At 41.1% G+C, this 21,575-nt stretch overlaps 1 protein-coding gene across 1 annotated transcript in view; it reads left to right on the top strand.

Annotated features, from left to right (window-relative positions):
* The first annotated feature begins 58 nt into the window (after positions 1-58).
* Positions 59-21,575, top strand: part of LOC106881399 (isoamyl acetate-hydrolyzing esterase 1 homolog) — a 214,722-nt gene continuing 193,205 nt past the window's right edge. The window contains exon 1 of the mRNA XM_052968750.2: positions 59-202. Coding sequence (XP_052824710.1) covers positions 152-202 — 51 coding nt within the window. The 5' untranslated portion in view covers positions 59-151. The remainder of the gene's footprint in view (positions 203-21,575) is intronic.

The following is a 21,575-nucleotide window of genomic DNA, read 5'->3' on the forward strand; positions in this document are numbered from 1 at the left end:
TTATTATTACTGCTGCTGCTACTACTACTACTACTACGCCTTCTTCTACTATTACTACTACTACTCCTTATACTGTACAACTACTATTATTACTACTACTACTACTTGTATTACTATCAGGCTGAGTAAAAAGTAAGCGACGTTTTGAAACATGAAATTCATTACAATATATTTCAACAATGCGGAAATTTTATTCATCAAAGTAAGTACCATTACAATCAACACATTTTTGCCAACGTGTTACAAGTTTGTTTATTCCAGTAACATAAAAATCTGGAGTTCTGGAGCTGATAAACTCTTTGAACACACTTTCAGCATCAGTTTGATTTTTTTAACTCCTTCTCTCGCAGGAAACCATCAAGGTACTTGAAAAAGTGGTAGTCGGTAGGAGAAAGGTCTGGGGAATAAGCTGGGTGGGGAAGAATTTCTGGAGCGTCATTGGTCGAGCATTGTCATGAAGCGTCATGTGGTCGAGCATTGTCATGAAGAATGATTGGCCCTCTTCTGTTGACCAGTCTCAGACGGAGGAGTAGCAGTTTTTCGTTCATTTTGGCAATTTCATGGCAATATGTTTAGCAGTTTTTCCGGGTTTTAAGAAGTGATAGTGGATGAGTCCAGCAGTACACCACCAAACAGTCACTATAACCTTCATTTTGAAGAGCTCGGGTTTCGGGAAGATTTTCGGTGCTTCATTTTGGTCCAACCATTGCGAAGAAGGTTTTTTTTTTTTATTATTGTACAAAATCAACTTTTCATCGCAAGTTACAATACGGTCGAGAAATGGATCAGTCTGGTTACGGAGAAGCGACGAGCAAATTTCATATCTGCGCATTTTCTGATTATCATTTACATCGTGTGGTGCCTATTTGTCAAGCTTTTTTGATTTTCCGATCGCATGCAAATGGTTGCAAGCAGTTTTCTGGTTAATTTGAAGTTCTTTTGCCAGTTCTCGAGTGGTTTTACATGGATTTTTCTAAATGACGGTCTTTTATTGACCGTCATCGAAAACAGATGGATGTCCACTACGCTCACGATCTTCAAGACTCAAGTCTCCACTGCGAATTCGTTTAAATCATTTTCAAGGTGACCACTCACTAGTCATTTCGTCACTAAAAGTTTCGGTGATATCGCGAGCAACTTCAGCTGCTTTACGTCCTTTTTCGAAGTTGAATAGCAAAATTGCTCGAATATCGCGCTTTGACAGTTCCATTTCAGATGATTGTATCAACTTTTTCTCCACTGCCCACAGGGGGCCAAACATAGAGGGATGGTTCAAAAGAGGGAGGGGTCGATGGTGCGTATGGTTTTTACACAGGGGTGAAAACTTTAAAATCTATGTAATAGAATGATAAACAAATGATAAGCAAAACAAATACACAAACAATGAAGTTGGCGACAGGTTTTGCCTCGGCCCCACAAGACCCGTGTCACTACTGTAACCTTTAGTATAACCTTATGGATACACTATGTAGGTTCATTCATTCGCAACAAACTCGCCGCAGCCTTCCATCTTTTTCCATATACATCAGGTGACAACAGGTATTTTCTCTCCATCCTTATTTTCCTCTTAAGGTAGTAGATGAGGTAATGGACCAGTCCAAGGCTGGAGATGAATGTGCCTGTCACGATTCCTTTCACGCAGGTCTTCCATACCGCTTCTTTCGCTATAGCGATCACAACGAAAAAACAAGCCTTGCCTTCTTTGTTAAAAGAGGAAGGAGGAACCATCTTTACAATCGACTCAGGAAGTAACGACCGAACGAACGGAGACCACACATGTTCATCATCCAGGTAGAGCCACAGATGCCTCAGCCTCAGCGCATGTCTGCGCATCAACAGCCAAGGCATCCCTAGCCCACCCTTTAGCGGGTGCTGGCAGCATACAGTGCGCTTTACAAGAGGACTTCTACACATCCACAAAGAAGGGAAGAGCAGCCGCTCCAACTTGATCAACCACGAACGGGAGCAATGCACGAGGGTTAGGCGGTAGGTAATCACAGAACCAATAAACCGATAAACACTCCTTCCTTTCAGGGATAGCCGCCGCTCAGACCAGGTGGGTCACCTTGGTCGTCACATCGCTCCAATTCTTCTCTATCTGAAGGTCTGGACCAAACCAAACCAAACCCCTAGCATTTTAACCGGTCCTTACGTCCAACGCCCTACGACGTTATTGAGATGTATCGTCTTGCCTCTCCAGGTGCCGAGTTGCAAGACGACTGACTTACCCAGGTTAACTTTTGCTCCTGCCACCACCTCGTAGTCATTAATGGCTTTGCCTACTCTCTGTAGGTGTACCATCTCGGACACAATGATGGCGATGTCATCCGCCTACGCCGAAACCTTACTGCAACCTAGATCGCCCTTCACGCTGGGACGCTCTTCAAGCCCTCCAATTTCTGCAGTAAGGGCTCTAGAGCCAACACATACAGAGCGCTTGATGTTGAACGGCTTCGAGAAGAACCCGTTCACCCGAACGATCGAGTCGATGTTACTGTATAAAGCAAAGATACACTCTCGGAAAACGGGGCCGAGCCCGAATGCTGGGAGGACCGACACCAGATACCGATGGTCAACCCTGTCAAAAGCTTTGGACTGATCTAAATGGACCAGCGCCCCACCCTTTCCAGGAGACCCATTAACCCTCTCTAAAGTGTGGCGTAGATGGTGGAGATTGTCAGGTATGGATCTGCCAGGAACGACACAAGATTGTGCCTCCCCGACGATTCCACCCACGACACGCGCCAACCTTTTTGCTAACATCTTGCTCAAAATCTTCAACTCTGCGTTAAGCTGTGTAATGGACCTGAAATTATCTATAATATCCCCCTTGTTTGGGTCTCCCCGGCTCACAGATTTGGGTATAAACCCATTCTGTTGCCAGTTGATGAAGATGCATGCCAGTAGGCGCCCGAACAAGTCTGGCATATTGTTATAAAGCTCGTAGGGGAGACCATCTAGTCCTGCGACTTGTCCCCGATGCAGTCCGGCAAAGCCACCTGCACTCCCGTAGCCATGATCGGTCTCTCACAGCCCTCCGCTTCCCACTCCGAGAGATGCGGCACACCGGCGAGGAAGTCCGTGAGGTCCCTCCTACATTCCGGCCCATCGCCCCTCCCGAAAAGCAGGGCGAAATGCTCCTGAAAGACCTTACACATCTCCTCGGGTTCGTTTACCAAGTTCCCTTGATTATTCATCAAAGACCTTATAGTGCCATTATTGCCATGTTGAGTCTCTATCACACGGGCCCATCCCGCGGCTTTGATTCCTTCCCATAGCCCTAACTACACATCCTTCGTTTTTAGTCTCGAGGTGATGGTTAAGCACCATTCTCGCAGCTAAAACTCGGGGCACTGAGCTACATTCCAGTGCTTCGTCTAAGGCCCTAACTAAAGCCTTTTCTACTCTTTTTCTTAGTCACTAACTCTTTGCTATACCTAATAGACTCAATTTTATGGTTCTTTTGAGGGTATACCACCATTTGCTGTTAATGATGGCACCACACAATTCCCTCATTACTAACTGTCTAATCCGACTCCTGTACTCCTCATGAGCCAAAAGTGACTTGTTGAATTTCCAGTAGCCGGATACCTGTCTACGTAAGCTGCTGACAAATATTTTTTATCCAGAGTCAGCCCCGATGCATGATAGAGTTAAGCAAGATGACTGATGCTTCTACCACACAAAGTTCGGGGAAAAAAGACTATCAGGTGTAAACAGCTATGTAGCTTCAAGACTCCTTGGTCATCAGCCCTGGGAAACTCCAGGGCTGACGACCATTGAATACCCTGATGGCCAGCAAACACGATCAACTGCTCCTGTATGTCCATGATCGGAACTCCAGACATACGTTCCTAATCGACACAGGAGCAGAAATCAGCGTGATCCGAGCATCAGCAAGGGTCTTCCTTTATGGAAAGTGGGGCCAACCTTTAACGGCTCCAAATACGAAGCGTATGGTAACCGCATCCTTTCTCTCCTTATCAGCTCACAAAAATATACATGGGCATTTATCATTGCTGACATCCATCAGCCTATTATTGGAGAAAACTTTCTTGAAGCACACTCCTTACTGGTTAATTCGCAGGAGAGACTCATCAACAGGAACACATGTTCCCATGTCTCTTGCAATATCTACACATGAACCCCCACCACCACATAGCAACCTCCAGCCTGCCATGGAGTAACACATCATGTCCCCACTACTGGCCCCCTAGTGCACAGCCATGCACATCAGCCATCACCAGACAAACTTGCTATTTCAAAGGAGGCATTAGGTATTGTTTGCCAATCAAGTAGTCCCTGGTTGTCACCCCTGCATGTGGCACCGAAACCCAACGGTGGTTGGGAACCTTGCGGAGATTACCGTTGTCTCAATGCAAACACGACACCCGACTGCTACCCCATTACGCACATACAGGACTTCTCAGCCCAGCTAGCCAGGTGCTCGGTTTTCTTGAAGGTCGACCTTATTTGAGGTTACCTCCAAAAACCTGTACAAGACCATGCAGTACTTAAAACCGCTGTGATCATTCCTTTCAGGCTGTATGAATTCCTATGTACACTTTTCTGCCTAAAAAATGCAGAACAATTCTTCCAACACTTGATGGACACCGTGTGCAAGGATCTTGATTTTGTCTTTGCATATTTAGATGATATCTTTATTGTGAGCCAAAATGCGGAGCTACACAAGAAGACAGGTGGAGTGGGATAGTGCAATGACCTCAGCCTTCAAATCCACAAAACAAGCCCTTTCTAAATCAACCATGCTGTCCCATCCTCATATGTTATCTTGGACTGTACTTAGAGTCAATGCCTCTGACACAGCCATTGAGGGCGTTTTGGAACAATGCATCAAGGGCCAGTGGCAACCTCTTGCCTTTTTTAGTGGACAACTACGACCACCTGAACAGAAATACAGTGCTTTTGGCAAGAAACTGCTTGCTGTACATCTGGGTCACACGTTTACAGTATTCACAGACCACAAACCACTCGCTTTCACTATGAACAAACTCTCAGAGCCTTGGTCTGCACATCAGCAATGACAGTTATCAGCCATTTCTGAATACACCACGAACATCTAACACATAACTGGAAAAGGCAACCCAGTTACTGATGCACTCTCTCAAACCCCTACCTGTTCTGACATCTACATAGCCTCAATAATGGAAGGCCTGGATTACAAGGCTATGGCTGCAGCCCAACAGACAGATAATGGAATCAGGGACTACCGCACTGCCATCATGTCACTTTCTTTGCAGGATGTGCACTTTGGCTCCAACGGCACAACCCTACTTTGTGATGTATCCACTGGGAAGCTACGACTGATCTTCCCATTAACCTAGCACAGGAAGGTTTCCGACACCATTTATGGGCTGTCCCACCCAGGTATTAGAGACACATGGCACCTACTGTCAAATAAATATATCTGGCATGGTATGACCAAGCAAATTGGGGAGTGGACCAAGACTTGTATCCCATCTCAGCAAGCTAAAGTCCATCAGCACACCAAAGCACCCCTCCGCAGCTAAGAACCACCACAGGCCCATTTCAGCCATGTCAACATTGATCTTGTCGGCCTCCTACCACCTTCACAGTTTTGCTTGTACCTACTAACCTTGGTAGACTGCTACACTCGTTAGCCTGAGGCAGCATGGAAACACAGGAAGTCAGCTGTGCCTTCATCACAAACTGGGGTTGCTTGTTTCAGTGTCCCAGACAGTATCTCATCTGATTGTGACCCATAATTCACCTCAAAGCTGTGGAATGACATGTGTAACCTTTTTGGAATCACAATGAAGTGCACAACAGCCTACCATCCCCAGGTCAATGGGTTAGTGGAGAGATTTCACCGCCACCTGAAGGAATTCCTGACAACCAGATTTAACAGACTCGATTGGATCGATTAACTTCCAGCATCTGCAGAAAGGGTTATAGTGCCCCACTTCCAGTGCCCGGGAAGTTCCTTCAGAGCACAAAGTCAGACCCAGATGTCGAAAGATATCTCGTACAACTGAGAGATAGTGTGGGCCAGTTACGTCCTATTCCCATGTCAACACATGATACACCTAAATCATCCGAACCAAATGACCTCCGCAAGGCGAGATTCGTGTTCATTCAACATGACATGATGAAAACCACTTCAATCACCCTACGATGGCCCATATGAAGTAGTATGTTCAGGGGGTTGGCAGACGACAAGACACAGTTTCCATTGATAGACTGAGATAATCCCATCTCGATATTGACAGCCCTGCCCAAGTAGCTCAACCACCAAACAGGGGCCTCTCTAGGCAAATCACACCACCCCTTGGCAACGAAGTCACCAGAGAGCCGAGTAGCCACATGCATGGGCAGGGCTGTTAAAACACCTTCCCAGTTTCAATGACAGTCAACAGTTCGAGTGGGGGGAGCTTATATGTAGGGTATTGCTCCCAAGGACTTATAACAGTTAGCTGCAGGCTAACCAGGGAGCTGGTCTGCAATGAAGGGGGCTTCTAATTAGGAGGGACTTCCCTTAAGCACGAGTCGACTGATTGCTCTGACCCGCATGTGTTCAAAAGAATGAAACTAAATAAATCCTTCATAAACACACTTTTGTTCTCCATTGATTTTTTTGTGTATGGCTGAACAAAAGCTATACATGCATTTATAAAGCAATGAAAAATTACTGCCAATACATTCACTGATCAAACGAAAGTAGTGTATTGTTTTTTAAAAATATTTTGTTAAAACTATAAAATTAAATATTGCAAAATAGTTGTTAACAGAACATACATTAACTGCATTGGTTAATGTTTACAATATTACCTGGAAACGAAAAGAAACAAAAAAAAAAAGAAATAGTGGAACGGGTGTAAAAAAATGTATGAAATGAATATGACCGTCTAATTGGCTATACAAATGCTTGTGCAAAACAACTTTTTGCGCTGCCCTGATTATACATAGCAGGGTAATCCCTTTTCGCAGGAGCTATGACGGCAATTTGTGATGAAGCAATTGCTGGCGATTTGTTGCTACACAGTTCTGCCAGAATTCTATCAGATTTGGCAGTAGATGTTGATGCACCATTTTGCATTATGTTCAAAGTAGCTTCTGGAATGTGGTGAATTGCTGCAGTCTGTTGCTGTCTTTTGAAACCGGTTGCTTTCTTTCCCCAGCAAGCTCTCTTCTTGTACATATTAAACAGAACAACAAAAGTTATAATAGATGGCAGGGTCGGTAGTTTTCACATTTCGGTAATTTTTCAGATTAACACCCGCACGATTACCTAACCCTAACCCTAAAACCCTAAACCTAACCCTAATCCTAACCCTAACACTAAGCCTAATCCTAAACCCTAACCCTGATCCTAAAACCGTAACCGTAACACTAACCCTAACCCCTAACCCTAACCCTAACCCTAACCCTAAAACCCTTGCACTGACCCTAAAACCCTAACACCCTAGTGAAAATCTTGCGGGTGTTAATCTGAAAAATTACCCACATTTCTAATGAAGTTCACTGATTTGCAATGTGTTGTCCTGTCTACATAAGCTCCATATTTACAAAACATTGACGAACATGAGTTATATTGTAGTGAATGCTTGTATGTACGTGCGCGTGTATGCGTTTGAGAGAGCGAGAGAGAGAAGAAGGAGAGAGGAAGAGAGAGAGGGGGGAAGAGAAAGGAATAGAGAACGGGAGCAATGAAGAGAGAGAGAAAGAGAGGAAGGGAGACCGAAAGCCAGTTATAAAATAGCAATGCGTGAGCGTGTTTATATAAGAAACACACACACAAAGTAAATCTTATATCTATAATGTTGATGTGTGTATGTGTTTATGTGTATGTTGTTGTCACAGATCACTTATGTGTGGTTGTGTGTTTTTTTTACGTTTCTATGTTATGAAAAATATGTTAGAGGTAGAGGGATAGAAGAAAGCTATTAAATGGGAGAGAGGAAGATGAACGAAGTAAGAGTGAAAAGGTAGATAGAAGGAAAGAATAGTCTTAAACCAAGTTAATCTATAACTTTGTATGTATCACTTTCTCTCTCTCTCTCTCTCTCCCTCTTTTACTCTTACGCTCTATATTATATGTTGAGCACGTGATCGATGTGTAAGAACGCCGGTACAGGTAGACGGGAAGAAATATAAAAGTTGTTAGAAACACCAGCCAAATCTCCCTTAAATCACACAAAGTAAACGGAATTTAAAAAATCTAATTACTGCACTGAAAAGTTCATATTGAGAAAATTCTATTGATGTAAACATTTTTACGAAAAAGTGGAAAATGTGGATTTTTATAAACTTTTAAAAAGGCTTCACGCAGACACACATCTTCAGCTTTATATATTAAGATATATTATATCCATACAAATATATATATACATATAGTATATACATACATATATATATACATATATATATATATCATATACATACATATACACATATATATACACACACATACACACACACACACATATATATACATTTATGAGGGAAAAACTTCGATCTTGTGAATTTTCCGAACTCCTCTCCCCACTCTTTGAAAAACATTTTCCCCACAAATTTCATTATAATCGTAAGGTATGCCGTTTGAATGGTATTTCTATAAAATTTCATTTAAAAAAAACCCATTTTCCTAAAAGTTATGAGGGAAAAACTCGGATTTTGTGAACTTTCCGAAGTCCTCTCCCCACCCACCCGTTGCTTTGCGCGCATTTTTTTTTCATATTTGTTTCCTACACATTGTTTTACACCTTAAAATATTCAATACAGATCTTCCTACACCCATTAGGCTTGTTAACTTGCTTATTGGTGACTGAGGGAACACCCATTGACAGAGAAAGAAAGAGAGAGAGAGAGAGAGAGAGAGAGAGAGAGAGAGAGAGAGAGAGAGGTTGCTATGTATGTATGTATACATAGATGTATGTATGTATACATAGATGTATGTATGTATATATATTGAAAGATAGATGTATATATATACATACATACACAGATGTACATATATATATAACGTAGATGTATGTATATATATGTATATATACATCGATATATATATATATATATATATATATATATATATATATATACATCTATATATATATATATCTGTATATATATTCATCTATGTTTATATGTGTGTGTGTATGTATATGTACAGCTATGTATGTGTATATAAATATATACATCTATGTATATATCTATATACATATATGTATATATACATTTATGTATGTATATATATATTATATATATACACTCTCTCTCTCTATATATATATATATGTGTGTGTGTGCGTGTGTGTATATATATATATATATATGTAAGAACGACCGTGCGAACCCAAAAGGAGAAATGGTGACGAATGGAAAACAGGGCTCCTTCTTTAAACGCGTCACACGGTCGAACACAAAAATATATAAAATGATAAATATGTTATAATTCTATAACATAGAGAATTCGTAAATGCCAGTAAGGAAGACGATAGGAACACAACCGTATGAGATGAATAACAGTAAGATTTATTGTAGCATTAAATTGTATGTCTGTGTGTGAGGGAATGCAACATAATGAAACACAATAAAAGACAGGCCGTCATGTAAAGAAAATAGTGTGTGCGAGTAATACATATATGTGAATGCGTGAAATACAGAGTTAGATTAGAGTCAGTAACACGTATAAGAATTTACCAGTTCTTAATTAGAGTACACAGTGGTAAGTGTCTGTATATAAGAAGTTAAGGCGTGTGGGGCAGAGCGATCACTAGTTGTGATGTTAGGGCTTCCATGCCGGGCCGAATTCTTGAATACAGATGTTCTTCGCAGGCTGGGTTCTTGGCTGTTATTTTTCGTGGTGAAGAAATCACACAAACAGGATCGAAGAGAAGTACTGCAGTTAGCTGTTGGTAGCTTGTGTACGTGTAGAGTCATGTTGACGCTGGTGGCGATGCTGGTAGTCGTAGAGTCGTGTTGACGCTGGCGGCGATGCTGGTAGTCGTAGTTGGACGATGGTGTCGATGTCGTCGCTGGAACTGACTGGCTGTGTTACGCGTGTGTGGCCGGCGGCCAGATCTAAGAGATCTGAAGCGCGACGATTTGGTGGGTATAATTTAGTCTATTTATAGCTGAAGGTAGGCTCCAGGAAAGCATTAGAAGAAACACTCTCACGTGACCTTATTAGGGGCTACGGTTGGTCGATTTGCGTCCTGGAGGCAAACGGAGATAATTTAGCCGCGCAAAGAATAGTCAGTCACGTGATGACAGGAAAAGAGATGCTTTCTACTACGCTCGCGTTTGTTAATATTTATACTAGTGAGAGAAAGTGGTGTTCACTATATATATATATATATATATATATATATATATACAGGGTGTTCACAAAGTCTAGGTACATGAGGATTAACACATACTGGATCTACCCTTTGGCCGGCAGATTTTTAAAATAATTTTTGTAACTAAACACTTTCATAATTCGTATACTGGTAGAATGTGTCACATGAAACATCATTTACTCTTCGCGTTTTTGAGAAAATTGTATTTTCGAAGTTATTTCGTGTTAAAGTTGTCGTATTTCGGTATTTTTAACCAATCAATTACGTCTATTGAGGTGAAAACAAGACGTTTCGCCGGTGTATATTTCGTTTGTCACTGCTATTTTTGACATATTACCCTTTGGCCGGCAGGTTTAAAAAATAATTGTCACTGTTATTTCTGACATATTTCATTTCAGACACATGCGTATAATTTAATCGTTTCAGTTATTGGTTTTTTTTTTCCATTTTTTCATTTTATTTTGTTTGTGAAATTATTTTCGTTTATTATTTGCTTGTCAATTGAACTGTGTTCAGATCACAGCTGCATTGTGGGTCATCCCCTGTTCTTGTAAGGTTGTGGGTAACCACAAGCTATCTTGTTAATAAAAACATTTTTGAAGTTTTTACTCCATTCTGGTGTAAATCATCCTGTTGCCGCTTTCAATTTCTTCAGAATCGCTGCTTTCGGTTTCGGATACAGAAATATCCGATTCATTTTCGTTCACCTTGTGTTTCTGTACCTCTTTCATTCTTTTAAATATATTTGTGTGAGAACTGCCAATTTCTTCTTCGTGCCTTTATTTACAATTATTAGTGCAGCTTTTTTTCTCTCCTTTTTTTCTTTTTTCTATGCTTCTCTGCCTGTACTGGTGCCGGGGTCGATAAATTAAGTACCAGTTGCTTACGAGGGTCGATCTAAGCGACCGGACCCTCCTCCAAAATTTCGAAACTTGTGCCTAGACTATAAAAAAAAAAAAGGAAAAGAAAATTGATTCAATCACTGTTTGTATCTTTCAATGAAACTTGCTTTAAAATTTGTTGCATTTTGGAACAACTTACATAATTCCAACCTCTGCCTGAACTCTTTGTACTTCCATGCAATGAATGTTACATTTGCTTTCCAAAGTGTAATATCCTGCTTGCATCTTTCAATGTATCCTACTTTAAAATTTATTGCATAACTGTTAAATAATTTCAACCTCCGCCTGAACTCTTTGTACTTCCATGCAATGAATGTTACATTTGCTTTCCAAAGTGTAATATCCTGCTTGTATCTTTCAATGTATCCTGCATTAAAATTGATGTAATCTTTATCCGTTTTTGTTTTTCCTTTTGTTTACATTGGGTGCATGCCTTGTTATGGTTTATGTTAGGATTAGAGCTATGGTTTAGAATTAGCATCAGATAGCATGCTAAAGTTTAAATGGCCACGTATACTGTATGATAAAGGGGCACTAAAGATTTATTGAAACAGTTTACCTATCAGAAATTAAGTCATGAAAGGGTTAGCAGTGTCAACACACTTCACACTTCTATGTTTTTGTGGGCAATTAAATAAAATACTAGATAAGGAGTTGGTCAATATAGTAGACAAATTATGTCCTCCTATGAATTTTTTGCTTTGTACCTTTTTTAGAAATTCTTGTTAGTATTATTATATAGTGCCAGCAAGAGAAAAAATGATGTTCAGAGAACATCTTCAGGCTTTCCCAAACTGTTAATGTGAATGTAGATGATATCTTTTTTTCAACTTCTGTAAATTAATGTCTGATGAGAAAGTGATTCCATGTAGAGGTTGATATTCTGGAGAGAAATGATTGGATAAAATATTTAGTACAAGGTTTGAGCTGTGAGACATGTTAAAGATGATGATGTGGGCTCAGTTTGATATAGTATACAGCTTATTAATTCACAAGAATAGTAGTAGGTGTTAGGGTTTTTTCTCTGTTTTATTTGAACAATTTGGTTGGATACAGGGGGCTGTATCCCTGGCTTTTGCATTCCTTCTGAGACAAACGGCATGAGCTGTGCCTTCAAAACTGGTAAGATTGATGTAGTTGATGTTGAATAATATGTGGATGGCTGCAGAAGAATAAATATGGGCAAGGGAATTTCATAAGGCAGACAATCTGGTAAGAAAGAAATTAATATTTGGTTTACAGGTGAATTACAACCTACTTGAGCTTCGAACCTTTTCTCTCCAGATGCTGTAACGTGGTTTGTATCCAATATAGTAGTACCACCACTATTGAGATAATGGCCTACAATACATGGCACCAGTGTGATACAATAAGAACGTAACTATCTCTCAAGAACCAACAATAAATATTCCAAATGAACAAGCCAACCCACACTCTCCAGCTTCACTATGAAATAACACAAACTATATACACTCTCTCGGTTCAGACCATTTCTCACAAGAAGGTACCTTGACTCTCATCACAACACTGAGAATTTAAGAGGTGATTGTTACTAACTTTATTCTTAAGCTTCTCTTACTCCTGGAAACCACCTATGTCTGGTACTGGCATTTATGCGAACAATGTAGACAATAGACAAGTATCAAATACCGTAATACATAAATTCCTTATTTATTAAAATTATCTTCAATTGTCGAAAAAGTATCGTAATTATCAAATGGTAATCGATTAGCATATTCAGGGCCACAATACTGTAGACAAGGCCATTTTGAGCAAAGAAACATGCCTGGAAGAGTGGGGGTAGCAGGAGAATGTATCAAATAGCCAAAAAGGGAAGCTAATAGACAGGTATATATAGCCAAGGGAGGAGCAGAAAAGAAGAAGTTTGTCAATGTCCAGTGACGCGAGGACCAATGACTTGAGGTGTTTCGTGTTGCAAGACAGTGCGTGAAAGAGAATCGTGATGTCAGGAGAGAAATGTGTCCGCATGGATGATGGTGCCCTTGCAAAGAAAGAGGCTTGGAGAAGCCATTACGAAAGACTGCTAAATGTGGAGAATGAGGTTTATCTAATCTATCAAAAGTGGAGAATGAGGTTTATCTAATCTATCAAACACGAGTGCGAGTGCGGATGCGCGCATGAACGCGATACGATCTCTGCCTAGTCCTCCGAAGCGAAGACTGCATTGAGTAAGTAAAAAGCAAGCGATTAGTAGTAGAGAGCATTAGAGTTCGGAGCGAACAAAAAGCTGACGGCCGCCGCCAGCGACTGGCAATGCTGTGCGATCAAAAAGCCGTCGTCGCGATATCGACCGTGAGTATGTGCTTTTTACCTCAATGCAGTTTTCATTTCGGAGAACTAGGCAGAGATCGTATCGCGTTCATGCGCACCCTCGCACACGCACTCCTGCTTGATAGCGCTGACGATAACCTTATTTGCTGTACCGCCGCCCGAAAACACACTTTCACGGTCGATATCGCGACGACGGCCTTTCGATCGCACGGCGTTGCCGGTCGCCGACAGCTCTTTGTTCGCTCCGAACTCTACTGCTCTCTTCTACTAATCACTTGCTTGCTTCCGACTTTATTCTTAATATCATCATCATCATCGTCATCGATTAACGTCCGTTTTCCATGATGGCATGGGTTAGACAGTTTGACAGAAGTCTGGAGAGCCAGCGGCTGCACCAGGCTCCAATGTAGTCTAGCATAGTTTCTACAGCTGGATGCCCTTCCTGACGCCAACCATTCTGAGAATGTAGTGGGTGCTTTTTATGTCCCATCGGCACAGGAGTCAGCTTGGGGGCACCGGCCCCTAACTACGGTACTGGTTTTACTTGACTCAAGCATATCATATCGCCCGACACATTAAGAGTATTTTTAACAGGGCTGGATGTGCGTGATTACGATCTCACTTTAGTTGCCCTGTCTTCTCAATCACAACGTGCCTCCAAAGGTCCTGGTCTCCTGTTATTGTCTCTGTGAGGCCCAATATTCGAAGGTCATGCTTCACCACCTCATCCCATGTCTTCCTGGGTCTACCTTTTCCACAGGTTCCCTCAACCGCTAGGGTGTGACACGTCTTCACACAGCTGTCCTCATCCATTCCCAACACATGACCATACTAGCACAGTCGTCTGTCTTGCACACCACATCTGATGCTTCCTAAGTCCAACTTCTCGCTCAAGGCGCTTATACTGTTGTGTATGCACACTGACATTACACATCCAGTGGAGAATTCTAGCTTCATTCTTTGCAAGCTTACGCATGTCCTCAGCATTCATGGCCCATGTTTCACTACTGTATAGCTTGGCAGTTTGCACACATGCATCATAGTCTACCTTTCATCCTGAGTGAGAGGCCATTAGCTGCCAGCAGAGGTAGGAGCTCCCTGAATTTGCCCAGGCTATTCTTACTCTAGTCGCTACACTCTTAGAGCAATCACCCCCACTACAGACTTGGTCGCCTACATAGCAGTAAGTATTAACTACTTCTAATTTCTTCCTTTGGCATGTGATGGAATCTGCTTTCTGAACATCTTCAGTGTTTAGTGCCCCAGTGCATCTGTCACACACAAAAACTATCTTTTAAGTTAACCTTCCTTTAATGTTGCTGCACTTTTTATGTGTCCGTAGCTTACACTGGGTGCATCGAATGGAGCAGGGCCATCTACCTGAAGGGGGCTGTGATTTGACAGCCTACCCACTTACTAAGACTTTGGTTTTGGCTAGGTTAACCCTAAGGCCCTTCGATTCTAGACCTTGCTTCCACACCCTAACCTTTGGCTCTAGTTCCGGCAATTAGTGCAAAGTCATCAGTATAGAGAAGTTCCCAGGGACATCCTGTGTTGAATTCCTCTATTATTGCCTAGAGGATTATAATGAACTAGTAGTATAGCCCGGCGCTGCCCGGGATTAAGCTAGGATTATTAAGTGATCAAGTGCTTTATTTCAAACCAAAATAAGTAACATTGACATCAGATTTGACCGAAATCTGTTGAAATTGGTTTGGCTGAAAATGGTTTGCTGGCAATTTGATTGGGAAATCCCATAAGGAATCAGTTTATTGGTTATTTCCACTCATTGACTGTTTTTTTTTAAATGTTGCATTAGAGATCTGCATAGGAAAAGGTTGATCTGAAGGTTTGCATTGGAGATCTGGATTGGAGTAACTTAGGAAAACTTACCAACAGCCTTAACCAAAAAATAAGGAGCCTGTCCCTTCTAGGTTAACTCTAACCCTAACCCTTACCCTAAAATCGTAACCCTAACACCAACCCTAATCCTAATCCTAACCCTAACTCTAACCTTAACCCTAACCCTAATCCTAACCGTAAAACCCTAACCTTAACCCTAAAACCCTAACCGTAACACCCTAGTGGAAATCGTGCGGGTGTTAATCTGAAAAATTACCAAACCATTTTTGTGGTCCGAAAAACGGGTTGGGGGGTGACTGACAAATTGTTACATACCTTTTTGTTTCATAGTTGTTGTGAAATATAAACAAAACTCTTTCGCTCCCAAAGTAGTATATGTGCGTGTATGTGAGAGTGAGAAGGGGGAGGGAGAAAGATGAACGATTTAAAATAAATAAATGATTTAAAATAAATATATTTTAATTGTTGTGTGAGAAAGTATATATAATCTCATTATAGAATATAATGTATTTCAAAAACATCGTATATTTTAAACTATATCTCATGTTTAAGAAAAACAAAAATGCATTTTACATTTTACACTTACTCTTACCTACATTTTCTTTCGTAATACGCTTTGTCTCCCTGTTCCACTTTTTCGTTCTTTTTTTCCTTTGTTAGACAATGGCAAACAAACTCTTGGTTACAGAATTTTTTTTCCTTAGCCGCTTTGTTTCCCTTTCCCACATTTTGTTGACTTTTTTTTTGTTAGACGCTATCAAACACTCTGTATTCCCCCTTGTCACAAACACACTATTTCTTTCTTTCTCTCTCTCTCTCTCTCTTTCTTTCTCTCCTTCACGCGCGTACGCACAGATGACTTCGCCATGTCAACAAACTTCAAAATTGGTAAAAGTTTATCGATTTTTACAGCTATACGAGGGTGCCTCTGAGAGAAAAAGTTGACGGAAACGCAGGTAGGGTCATGAACAATGTCCTCCTAAAATTGGAGCGACCTGCGTGCTAATTTGTGGACGTGCATAAATTATATTCACGTACACACACACACATCTCGGCTTTTATATATATACGGATAAGAGGGGGCTGAGGAGTGATCTTAGGTTGACCCTTGCCCCTACCCGGAATTCACTGTACTCGTTGCCAACCCTCACCTTACTGTACATGGCTTGTACAGCTCTCACTAACCATTCATCCATCTCTAGTCACCTCATTGACAACCAGATAGGGGATCGGAGGACCCGGTCAACGAAAGCCAGGTACAGAGGTTTATTTTTGGCTAGGTATTTCTCCTGTAGCTGTCTTATCAGAAATATAGCATCAGTGGTGCTTTTCCCTGGCGCAAACCCAAACTGCATCTCATTTAGACTGACTCTATCACTTATTAGTTGGGCTATGACTCTCTCTGTGACCTTCATTACCTGATCCAACAACTTGATACCTCTGTAATCATTTGTGTCTAATGCGTTACCTTTACCTTTGTAGCAGTTGACTATGGTGCTGCTACACCAGTCACTGGGTATGACTCCTTCATGTATTACCTGGTTGACTAGGCTAAAGTCGACACCACCAGATATTTTGAGCATCTCTGTGGTGATTCCTGATGGGCCGGGGGCTTTCCCTGTCTTCATGTCCTTAATTGCTTTATCTACCAAGGTACTGTCAATTTGGACAGCTGGTCCCTCTGTTGGGTCGGCATTCGGTACACTCTTTTTCTCACATTCATTCTCTTCCTTTAGCAACCTTTCATAGTGGCGTCTTCAAACCTCTCTCTTTGCAGGCTTCGTTTAAAGCAAGTGCATCATTATTCATGCGGACACATTTCTCTCCTACAACAGCACGATTCTCTCTCACACACTGTCTTGCAACACGAAATACCTCAAGTCTTTGGTCCTCACGGCTCAGAATATTGGCAATTTTTTTCTTATCTGCTTCCCCTCTGGCTAAAGAAACATGTCTCCTAGCTTCCCTTTTGGCAGTCTGATACAACTCACTGCAACCACTGTTCTTCCAAGCCTGTTTCTTTTCCTTAATGGCCCTGTCAACAACATTGTTCTACCACCACGTTACTTTTGGTCAAGAGGAGACTTTGCACCATCCACAGATCTAGTCACTAGCCCTTAACAGGTTGTCGCATAGAAACCTCCAGTTGCCTTCCACAGCTTTGAGTAATATGTCTCTAAATCTCTTTTTGCCGGATCCTTAAGCTTCCAGACCCTTCTCCTCCATGATGCTCATCTTCTGGCCATCCATTTAGCCCTGATCCCGAAGTCGCTAACTACTAATCTTTGTTGTGGGGTGCATTCTTCACCTGGGAAGGTTTTCGCATTTACAAGTAGCTATCTTTCCCGTTTCCTGGTGAGGATGTAGTCCAATTTGACAAGTGTGTCTACCAGATCGATAGGTGACTGACAGGTTTCCTAAAGTTAGTATTGCAAACCATAAGATCATTTGCATCGCAGAACTCCAGCAGCCTGATTCCCTCCCCATTGCAGGAATCAAAACCGTAGCCTCCATGTACGCCCCCTGCATGTTGTCCAACATGCCCATTGAAGTCACCAAACACAGAGAGAGGGTCCCTGTAATTCGTCGATGTGGTAGTCTGCAAGAGGCTATCATAAAATCAGTCTTTCTATCCATCAGGCAGCCCCGGCTGAGGAGCATAGGCCAAGATAATGGTTGCTAACACATGATGCAGCACTAATCTAATCTGACTACCTCGATTACCTTATCAACCAATTTCTCTGCAAGAAATATACCCATGCCCCCGACCCCATCAGGGTTCCCTGCCCAGAAAATCTTATACATATGTTCTTTGTCTGTGAGGATCCTCCTCTCCACCTTAATTCTTGGATGCAGCTCCATTCAATCATCTCAACAATCTCACCAGACCTACCTTTCAGTGTGCCCACATTCAGTTTGCCAACCCTATGGGTATGGGATGTGTGGGTCTGTGAGACCCTGGGATGGGGCTCAGCAGCATCATGTACCTGAAAAGAAAGCTTGCATTTAGCAATATTCATAAACAATAGCCTTCAACCTACATACACTACACCATTTTTATGTGCTACATGATCACTACCTTACATAGGAGATAAACCCTAAGTAGGGGTGGGGATGGCATTAAGCCTTTAGAAGTGTTCATGGGAGACATCCGATATCTATATATATATAAATGGGTGGGCTTCTATAACAGCAGTTAGCAAATAATGTATGCATATGTCTTCTTCCATTATTTCTGAAAATAGAGGGAGGGCAAGTTGATGGTCATAATGGTGCAAGTGGTGTGACCAATTGGTGAAGACCGAGAGCATATAATCTCAAAACACTTTGCTAAATGAGAGTGCCTCTCTCTATGTGATTGCTTGGCTTCTAGAAATGGCAACTGAATTTGGCCATCAAATTACACCATGCATCTTAAAAAGAAGAAGAAGACATAGAAGATAATGTAGTCCTCAACACATGATACTACCTGACAAAAACATAGAATGGTCACAATTTGAATGCTTTTTAAGGTAACACCTTTTCACCTATAAACACTGTTTGGCAATTGATTCACTCACCTCACTTCCAGCTAGAAGATGACCTCTGACAATCAAGCAGACAGGTTTGATCTTTTGCACAGATGAAACATTTTTCAGCTATGAAAAGTTGGTTTTAACTGCTATTTCGCACAAGCTAAAAATTTAGTGGTTAGAATGAGACACTTGTCACAAGCAATGCTATTAGTATATTAACTCAGTCCTCAAACAATTGCTGTAAGAGTGTTATGGTATTACATAACAGGCTAACATATCACAGGGGGATGAGTTCAATCATTGGTAACACAAGGATATGCTTTTGAACTAGAGGAAAGAAGTGAGGCTTTGATGGCAACAATAAATTAAAGGGCAAATTCCTTTGGCAGACTCTCTTTCTCTTATTCATTCTCCACATTTAGCAGTCTTTCATAATGGCTACTCCAAGCCTCTTTCTTTGCAGAGTCATTCAACGCAAGGGTACCATCATCCATGCAGCCACATTTCTCTCCTGACATTACGATTCTTTCTCACGCACTGTCCTGCAACACAAAACACTTCAAGTCTTTGGACCTCACGTTGCTGAACATTGACAAACTTCTTCTTTTCTACTACTCCCTTGGCTATATATACCTGTCTCTTCGCTTTCCTTTTAGCTATTTGATACATTCTCCTACTACCCCCACTCTTCCAGGCATGTTTCTTTGCTCAAAATGGCCTTGTCTACAGTATTGTGGCCCTGAATATGCTAATCAATTACCATTTGGTAATTATGATACTTCTACAATTGAAGATAATTTTAATAAATAGAGAATTTATGTAATATGGTATTTGATACTTGTCTATTGTCTACATTGTTCACATAAATGCCAGTACCAGACATAGGTGGTTTCCAGCAGTAAGAGAAGCTTAAAAATAAATAAATGGAAATTTGTCGGCAGCACAAAGTTAGTAAAAAGTTACATCTTACACTCTCAGTGTTGTGATTAGAGTCAAGGTATCCTCTTGAGAGGAATGGACTGAACCGAGAGAGTGCATATAGTTTGTGTTATTTCATAGTGAAGTTGGAGAGTGTGGGTTGGTTTGTTCATTTGGAATATTTATTGTTGGTTCTTGAGAGATAGTTACGTTCTTATTGTATCACACTGGTGCCATGTATTGTAGGCCATTATCTCAATAGTGGTGGTACTACTATATTGGATACAAACCACGTTACAGCATCTGGAGAGAAAAGGTTCGAAGCTCAAGTAGGTTGTAATTCACCTGTAAACCAAATATTAATTTCTTTCTTACCAGATTGTCTGCCTTATGAAATTCCCTTGCCCATATTTATTCTTCTGCAGCCATCCACATATTATTCAACATCAACTACATCAATCTTACCAGTTTTGAAGGCACAGCTCATGCCGTTTGTCTCAGAAGGAATGCAAAAGCCAGGGATACAGCCCCCTGTATCCAACCAAATTGTTCAAATAAAACAGAGAAAAAAACCCTAACACCTGCTACTATTCTTGTGAATTAATAAGCTGTATACTATATCAAACTGAGCCCACATCATCATCTTTAACATGTCTCACAGCTCAAACCTTGTACTAAATATTTTATCCAATCATTTCTGTCCAGAATGTCAACCTCTACATGGAATCATTATCTCATCAGACATTAATTTACAGAAGTTGAAAAAAAGATATCATCTACATTCACATTAACAGTTTGGGAAAGCCTGAAGATGTTCTCTGAACATCATTTTTTCTCTTGCTGGCACTATATAATAATACTAACAAGAATTTCTAAAAAAGGTACAAAGCAAAAAATTCATAGGAGGACATAATTTGTCTACTATATTGACCAACTCCTTATCTAGTATTTTATTTAATTGCCCACAAAAACATAGAAGTGTGAAGTGTGTTGACACTGCTAACCCTTTCATGACTTAATTTCTGATAGGTAAACTGTTTCAATAAATCTTTAGTGCCCCTTTATCATACAGTATACGTGGCCATTTAAACTTTAGCATGCTATCTGATGCTAATTCTAAACCATAGCTCTAATCCTAACATAAACCATAACAAGGCATGCACCCAATGTAAACAAAAGGAAAAACAAAAACGGATAAAGATTACATCAATTTTAATGCAGGATACATTGAAAGATACAAGCAGGATATTACACTTTGGAAAGCAAATGTAACATTCATTGCATGGAAGTACAAAGAGTTCAGGCAGAGGTTGGAATTATGTAAGTTGTTCCAAAGTTCAACAAATTTCAAAGCAAGTTTCATTCATCATCATCATCAACATCATCATCGTTTAACGTCTGCTTTCCATGCTAGCATGGGTTGGACGATTTGACTGAGAACTGGTGAAACCAGATGGCTACACCAGGCTCAAATCTGATTTGGCAGAGTTTCTACAGTTGGATGCCCTTCCTAACGCCAACCACTCCAAGAGTGTAGTGGGTGCTTTTACATGCCACCAGCACAAAGGCCAGTCAGGCGGTACTGGCAACGGCCGCTCAAAATGGTGTATTTTATGTGCTACCTGCACAGTAGCCAGTCCAGCAGCACTGGCAACGATCTCACTCGAATGTCTTTACACGTGCCATCCAGCACAAGTGCCAGGACAGCGATGCTGGGCACAGGAGGCATCACGATTTGACTTTTGCTTGCCCCAACAGGTCTTC

Source organism: Octopus bimaculoides, chromosome 6 (genome assembly GCF_046866305.1).
Source record: "Octopus bimaculoides isolate indiv1 chromosome 6, ASM4686630v1, whole genome shotgun sequence".
In the NCBI taxonomy this organism is placed as follows: Eukaryota; Metazoa; Mollusca; class Cephalopoda; order Octopoda; family Octopodidae; genus Octopus; species Octopus bimaculoides.